Below are 8,455 nucleotides of genomic sequence, written 5' to 3' on the forward strand. Positions count from 1 at the left end.
GAATATTTTTGAATGAATAGAAAGATAATATTCTCGCCGTTTAATGTATGTATAAACCTCGTATATTGTAAAAAATAATGTTGATACGACTGAAGTCTTGCAAAGGCATCAGCAATTAAAAAAGCACAGAACGCTTTGCCCTTTGTGTCATTTATTTGCTTCGTTGTTTGTACTAGATGTAATCTGAATTACATAGAAGTAATAATTAAACATTTTATCTTTTCTCTTGTTCTAAAAAGAGCAATAAGTTTGATAAAACAGGAAAACTGTCATTATCTCAAATTTTCCAGATGCAGTAACACTTCCAGAAGATGTTTTGTAGTTTTGAAATGAAATCTTAATTGCGTCTTTTTTTCTGTCATCAAATTTATACATTATCACTGTTTTTGTATATGGCAATATGATGTCGCTGTACTATCTTGTCTTTTCCTGATTTTATTGTCAAAATCGGAACTTTTAGCGGATAAATGATAACACTTCTATGTAAATAGGGATATAAAATAACTCTTGTTAGACTGATAAATTTATAGACAAAATTTAACAAAACATGCAATTTTTCCTATTTCGAACGTTTCCTAATTTTTACTTCTATGATATGAAATTATTAAAACCGAAAATATATTCCTCAATAAGACAGATCAACAATTCACGATGATCATTTCCTACTATAGTTCACAATACTGGGGTTGACCTTTTCTTAGCCACTGAAATTTCCATAATCCATCAAACTCGTGTTCTGTAACGTACACCGTGCTACCTCCCGGCAGAAAATGAACATTACTTGGTTTTAAAAATGGACATTTGATTCGTGTATGTGGTCTTCCTCCTGAAGGGCCAAATACTTCAAGATATCCAGAACGGATATGAGCAACAATTAAGTTTCCTGCCTCATCAAAATCCATACCATCTGGTCCAGTCGTCACTCCATCTACTGATGGGCACTCTGAAATTCAAGCAAAAAGTTAAATCACAAAAATACTGAACTCCGAGGAAAATTCAAAACGGAAGGTCCCTAATCAAATGGCAAAATCAAAAGCACAAACACATCAAACGAATGGACAACAACTGTCATATTCCTGACTTGGTACAGGCATTTTCCAATGTAGAAAATGGTGGATTGAACCTGGTTTTATAGCGCTAAACTTCTCACTTGTATGACAGTCGCATCAAATTCCATTATATTGACAACGATGCGTGAATGAAACAAACAGACATAATGGGTAAAAATGTCAAAATAGGTATACAGCAGTCAACACCGTGTCACAATCTTAATCACAAGAAAAACAAACAAATATTTAACAAAGAAGCACAAAAATGCATATATCACATTTAACAACCTCGTTCATTGCTTACTTATTTTTGTATTTTATTTATGTATGCCAAATCAACCCATAAAGGATCGAGGGATTTTAAGCACTGGAACCGAATCGTAATTTTAACATTAACTCTGGCGTAGAATCGCGTGTTTGACGTCAGAATGTAAACGTCACACAGGTAGAGATATAAAATAATTTTGTCGTTCAAAGTATGCAAAAATTATAATAGAACAATAACACAATGGCGGGATGTTTAAAGTACAGAGACACGTCATATGTATCAAAGAAACATAAAAAGTCACACGTACAAAGCACACAAGTAAAAATGAAAAATAATACAAACAACACAATGACGGAATGCATAAGTACAGAGCCACGTCAAATGTATATCACGAAAAACAGACCAAACAGTAAAAGTAATATTAATAAAGACAAATAAAAGAACACTTTAACACGTTATTAAGATGATAAACAGCGTCAGTACGCAGAATCTATACTTCAAGACCATCATGTATTATTTGTGAAGTTGATACGGAATATTTATCAACAAGGTCTTGGTACCTTCCGATGAATTTTTTTAGAAAAAGGAATGTGATGAAGATTTGATTTTCTATCAAAATTCGAAGTTCAAACACTTTGAGTTCAAATAATAAATACACAATATCTTGATTTACCAAATTGACAGTGGTACGTACACGTACAATAAAAACCAATTCAGAAATTACAACACTACTCAATAGGTTTGGTATTACAGAATTAGTTCAGAGAGAAGATAAAAATACGAAACATTTACAATGAGTTAACTGTTAATAAGTCAATCGGTATTAATCCGTTAAAAAGTAGACGCAATCATTTGTACAGTATACTGTCAATATGTGCAGCCAGTAAATAACAATAAGAGAGGCTTTGTTTTTGCTCTGAATATGACAACACTTAAAAAGTCTTAAACAAAATTAACCATAGTAACTTAACAAAGTACAAACCTGGTAACTTCCCCCACAACGTTCTCTTTCCAACAGCACCTGGACGAAGTATATCATAAACCCAAAGAGATCTAGTCCGAGTTTCAGCTACTATCAGCTTCTGTGGTTTTCCATCTGAAGAATGTTGTACAGCTATTCCGTTAGAAATTAAATAACCCGTATCTACTTTTATTACTTCATTTTGGTTTGTAACACAATAAACCGATCCAAACGCCTCCTGTAATAATATCCTTACATTAGTTTTAACCGAAAACACCATTCAGAGTTACTGTTGCATTCATAGCAGGAGACGCTAACTCTGGACGTACCGGTCATGTTCCTTTTGGAGTTCATGCGGTTCCCTCAGTTTTTGTTGTTACATTGACTTGTCTCTTTAATCGATTTATGAGATTTTAACATCAGTTAACTACTGTTGCCTATAATTGTCCACTACAGTTTCCGCAATTCTTTTCTTATATGGATCAGACGACAAGGAAATGAGTCAAAACAGCTATACAATGCTCATAGATTAATAAATATGCTGTTTTTACACGGTTTTAAAACTAGATGTTCTAAAGAGCCTATGTCGCTCACCTCTTCAACGATGGAAACTCTCCAACATTGTGAACTAGAATAAAATTCATGACTAAAAATTTCTTTTTAGTGTATCTGGTACTGCTGATTAGTTTCTGAGTGGAATATTTTTTTCAAAGTTAACGGACGACGACGACTGGCTCCAAGTGATTGGAAAAGCTCAGAGTTGCGTTTTGGGCCAGCTGAGCTACAGCAAATAACTTGTATCATAAAAAGTAAAGAATAATTTTAATCTTACTTCGCTTGATCTGGTATATGGATGTGGTGCAATTTTCCCTGCTGGTGCTGTTACCCATAAGTTGCCATCATAATCAAAGCAACAGTCATTACAACCCTGCATAGTATTTCCATCTATGTCTTCTTTACATAACTTTAACAAAAATAATCACAGATCTCAAATGGAATAAAACAAAATGTATTTTTTACTGAATATCAACTAAATGTCAAACTATATTAAAGTTAAAAAAAAAATTAATTTGAAATGAAATTTTTTTACGTTTAAAGTATTATAACGCGGTGTTTGTCCTAAGTAGACTAAGGTACAAGGTATTCAGAAAATACAAACCAATTTCAAATTTAACGAGTTACCATGGCAACAAACCATGACGAAATTTGTATATTTTGTAAAGTTTCTTGATTTTCCTTGTTTTTCATCAAATGTTTAGTATACATGTATTTATGAAATAACCTCACTTCGAGATCTTCTATTTATGAAATAACCTCACTTCGAGATCTTCTATTTAATATTAAGATATGAGCAGAGGTCTTACAAAAATATATTTGGCTAAAAGGTTGATTGATTATGTTTTGTTCAGTGTCTAGTGGCAAATATTTCATGCATATTTAGGACAAAAACAAATAAATTATAAATGCAGAAAATAGGTTCTGCAAATGGATCGACCGGGGAAAAAGGTCCTAGAATTTCATTTGGTACTGGATAATGAGTGTATGGATAGGGTGCAAAAAAATTACGACTTGCAACAGGCCTCATATGGACCCCGTACAAAAGTTGTAGCAAGAAGTTTGAGCATAAAATATACCTTTACATCTCAATTTTTGCCGATATATAATATCTACATTATATTGACCAGGCTTATCCATGATGAGGATACCTAGCCTCATGTCGGATATCCATATCATATCTACCTGATTAAACTGACCAGACTGACCCATGGCGATGATACCTAGCCTCATGTCTGATATCCATATCATGTCTACCTGATTAAACTGACCATACTGACCCATGGCGAGGATACATAGATTCGTGTCTGCTATCGTTAAAATATTTACCGAATTAAACTGACCAGACTGATCCATGGAGATGATATCTAGCATCCAGTCTTCTATTCATATCATATTTACCTGATTAAACTGACCAGACTGATCCATGGTGAGGATACCTAGCCTCATGTCTGCTATCCAGATCATATTATTTTTATCACATTGACATCCTGCTGGTACCCCACCAAAGCCATCTATATTAGGTTCACATATTACTGTAGACTATTATAGTAGAGAAGCATTCATTTAACAAATTTACAGTAAACAAATAATAACAAGAACTTGCTCAGATTTTTTGGATACCCCAACACGTTATTAGACATAGACGAAAATACAATCATCAACCTCAACTCCCTCTCCCCTATTTTTCCCCTTTTTGACCCTTTCTTTTAATTTGTACCTTCTGTGCGGATGCTAAGAAGCCTAGTGTTAGAAATCATTTGTGTAATGAACTTTTGTTGCACTTTCTAATTCATGTGTGTTAATGCAATCTTCCATCTCCTTGAAAGAGTTTAAAACTTCTACGGCCACATCTTTTTGCGTTCTGTTTTTAAAAATTTCCTGCAAACCTACCCTAGGTCTTTAATATGTAGAGGGTCTCACCTTAAATATACAAAAAACGGTCACATTATCTATCAACAGATGAAGTATCCAGTTAAAAATTAAAATTTGCGGAAATTTTAGTAATTACAGGCACCCATTCCTTCTAAATGCAAAGAAGGAATGGACTATGGTCTTATTGTTCTTAAAATGTGGAGAAATAGAACAAAACATCTGTTAATCAATTTTTACATCGCGATGACCTTGAGGTCATTCCGATGTATTGCTATCGCCTAGATTTCCATTATGTAAATTAGTTTTGGGTTTGTAACCGATCTATAAACATGATAAATACGCGCACATAAACGAGTGCAAAATAACATTCCTTATCGTTTGATATAAATACATCTCTTCAATGAATACTGATAAAAATATTTTTGTTTACAACATAAATTAATAATATGAAAATGTTTTGTAGTTAGATATATATATATAAGTAAAAAATCATTGATAATATCAATGCACACGTACCGAAAAATTGTGTTAAAGCATGCGGAAGAATATCTCAAAGAACGTTTTGTGAAAATACCGTCAAGGACCGGTAACTCTGTAATTGATTTTGCGGGAAAATATGAATGCCTACTCGTATCCAATCTTAGAAAAATCGAATTTTTACAGAAAAGTGTCCACCATGCACTTGCATTGCACTATTTTTAGAATAGTAGAATAGAATGATATACAAATGGATTCAAATCATATATATATGTAACTGTTATTTTGATATAATATAAACAACAACTCAGTGTATACTGATTTGTATCACTACAATATAATAGTTATTACGGTGAAGATGAATTTCCTGTCATTTATTCATCATCCACGCACGAACTTGTCTCAGAAAAAAATATATCTCTGTACATTAACCTCAGTTTTAGGTAAAGAGATATGTTGTTTTTTTCTGAGACAAGTGCTTTTGACCATCCTCAAGAACTTGTGGTCATCCGATGTTCAGTACTTCAGTACTTTGATTACGAATGTGATGTAATTAAAAGCATGAATGCAATTTAGGTGATCCTCATTACAGAATATTTGGTCGTTTGGATGTCGTTTCAAACCAATTTTTCTATGATTCAAAGTTATATATGTGGAAGTGTATAGCAAATAAGGATACATCTACAAAATTAACAGAGAAAGGAAAGATTTGTGTTTCTTAAATAAACGTAGGTGGGGAAAAAAACTGTCAAAATATATACAATTTGAGTACCCTGACATTACAGATTTGAAAACATTTTCAATCCTGTATAGAAATTGATACCATACAATTCTTTTAAAACGTGAATGAGGGAGATGTTTTCCATTGCGAGTAGAGGGAATGAGGCACATCGCTGTAGGGAGGGTAGCAGAAACATGGTTACGCTGTTGTATCTAGTATCGAAAGTGTAGCATTTCTTCACTTTTTGTACAAACACTATTTATTCCCTATATACAACATATTATATCATACAATATGCGTAGAAAGCTCAAGTAATACAACAATATTTAGAGATTAAGATAACGCGAACAAAATTAAGGTTAACAATATCTTATTAATATGTATATCTATACCTTAAAGGTATCCAGGTCAATCTTTACAACTTGACCAGCAAAGTTGCCATTAATTTTCACTTCAGGTGCAACCATATAGAACTTTCCACATTTGTCAAACACAGGACCTTCTGCACCTGGGAATCCTTCTGCAATCTTAAAGAATTGCGGTTCTAGAATATGGTGTAAGGTAATTGCGTCGTCCGCCATAATTAGTACTGATAAACACGTATCAAGATTACAATTTAAAAATTGTTGAGGCAGTAAATATGAATGTCTTTTTTTAAATATTTAAAATGAAATCTTATATAAAATACACGACGATACGATAGTATTTTTCTCTCCAAATAAAGTTAAAAGTGGACAAGTAACAAATCTGATCTTACACAAAACATACAAATATTCAGAAGATAAATAATTAAATAGACACTTTATATTAAGAATATATAGAGTCGGGTTATAATATGTAGCAAAAACTCGTCAAAGATACCATGCCCATAATTCGGTACGCCAGACGCGCGTTTATCTACACAAGACTCAAAAGTGACACTCGAAGCAAAATAGTTGGAAGGCCAAATCAAGAACAAAGTTTAGGACCATTAACAACCGAAAAAAGTTGTGCCAAATATAGCTAAAACAATATATGCTTGGGGAGTAAAAAAACACTCTTAAATCAAAAACAAACTGAAAATTGATGGCAAAAAACAAAAACAAAAAACGACCAAAAGACAAACAACAGTACACAAAACACAACTTAATAATCTAAAGACTGAACAACTCGAATCCCATCATCTCAGGTGCTCTGGAAGGGTTAGCAGATCCTGCTTCATATGTGAATTACAATGAAATATATATTTGGTTGTTGAACTGCAACATGCACCAAGGGGCGATGCTTGAAAAATAACGGTTAGCACAGAAATGCAGTAGCAGATTTTGATACTAAACGTATTTGTCTTATAGAAAATCAGTTACTAAATATAGATGCGCACAGCAACATTTTATTCCATGGATGAAAAAGCAAAGAAGAAAAAGTGCAAAATATTTCATGCATATTCTAGGAGGAAGCATATTAACCAAATTTATCATTTCGGTAAGCTCTGCAAACGGGGTGAGCTATTACGAAGGTCGAAAAATTTGATTGCAACTGAAAAAAGATGTACTTGGTTGATAAATAATTTTGCCTTACAGTTAGGTTACTGTCACTTGCGAATCAATCAATTTTTTTGAAGACAACACAATGCTTTAAAGAAAAACTTCTAAAAGACAGTCAACAGTTCAATAAACACAACATAGAAAACTCAAGATCAAGCAATATGAATCCCGAGATAAATTCAATTCTGACGCGTCATGGGTACGTATCGATGCCTAGTGCAAACAAATACGAACACCAGCCCGGCATCGGTATTGCTGGCAGAGATGAGCAGTCCATGAGACAATATTTTTATTCCTCTGTAGTAATAATCTTGCATAAGTGTCAAATACCAATAATGTCTTCCGATTTCTTTTTCATATCTATTGATTGTTTTTTCACTCGCTTAATCACATTTAAGTGGTTGGCTGCATTACAATCGTCCAAGTGATCTTAAGAAAAAACTAAACAGTAGGATTTTGTTTATTTCGGCACTTGAACCATGTAGGTTCTCTGACCGTCGTTTGGACTTCTCCCATTCGTAGGTAATCTGCTGACGATTGGAAAATTGGAATCATTTGGTTTGTCCTAGATTCTAGGTTGAAGTCAATATCATGGAAAAGTCAAGCAGACCTTCTAGTTTCGGGAAAGAGGGATGTCCGTTTTGCTGTTGGATGTATAGATACCTAGCCACGTCCAATAGGAATGGGGACGTGTTAATTTAAATGTCGGGAGAGCCACCACTGCCTATAGGTTAAGGAGACGTCATATGCTTGCCAATAAGACCAAAGAACGTGTATGGAGGAAACTATCTGCACATTAAAACACCCATACAACGACTCTTTTAATGGATCTGGTTGTTTTGAATTCCCTATCAAACATACCTTAAATTGGCCTTCTTTTCTAGGGGTCTCAAGATATAAAAATATATTACGAGTCCCATTATATATACATGTATGTATTATTTTTCTTGCAAATTGTATTTACAGTAGGTAAACTGTTGTATTTGTCTCTTATACGGCGTGTTGGACTCCTAAAGTGATAGTGGG

General features: G+C 33.6%; 1 protein-coding gene across 1 annotated transcript; it reads right to left on the bottom strand.

Annotated features, from left to right (window-relative positions):
- Positions 1 to 628: 628 nt before the first annotated feature.
- Positions 629 to 6,487, bottom strand: LOC127726996 (diisopropyl-fluorophosphatase-like). The gene is made up of 5 exons (XM_052234368.1): positions 6,299 to 6,487; positions 4,235 to 4,375; positions 3,111 to 3,242; positions 2,300 to 2,516; positions 629 to 943 (listed from the first exon to the last, which is right to left on the bottom strand). Exons 1-5 carry the CDS (start codon positions 6,485 to 6,487, stop codon positions 666 to 668), a joined length of 957 nt encoding a protein of 318 aa, XP_052090328.1. The 3' UTR covers positions 629 to 665.
- Positions 6,488 to 8,455: the final 1,968 nt, after the last annotated feature.

The sequence above is a fragment of the Mytilus californianus genome, unplaced genomic scaffold (assembly GCF_021869535.1).
Source record: "Mytilus californianus isolate M0D057914Y unplaced genomic scaffold, xbMytCali1.0.p SCAF_19, whole genome shotgun sequence".
Lineage (NCBI taxonomy): Eukaryota > Metazoa > Mollusca > Bivalvia > Mytilida > Mytilidae > Mytilus > Mytilus californianus.

Bases quoted from the DNA above. Each gene is read 5' to 3' on its own strand.
- LOC127726996 (XM_052234368.1), bottom strand. From the start codon at position 6,487: ATGGCGGACGACGCAATTACCTTACACCATATTCTAGAACCGCAATTC. The intron at 2,517-3,110 runs GTAAGATTAAAA...ATATTATTACAG, and splicing joins CATATACCAGATCAAGCGAA to GAGGCGTTTGGATCGGTTTA. The intron at 944-2,299 runs GTTTGTACTTTG...CTTGAATTTCAG, and splicing joins GTTGTGGGGGAAGTTACCAG to AGTGCCCATCAGTAGATGGA.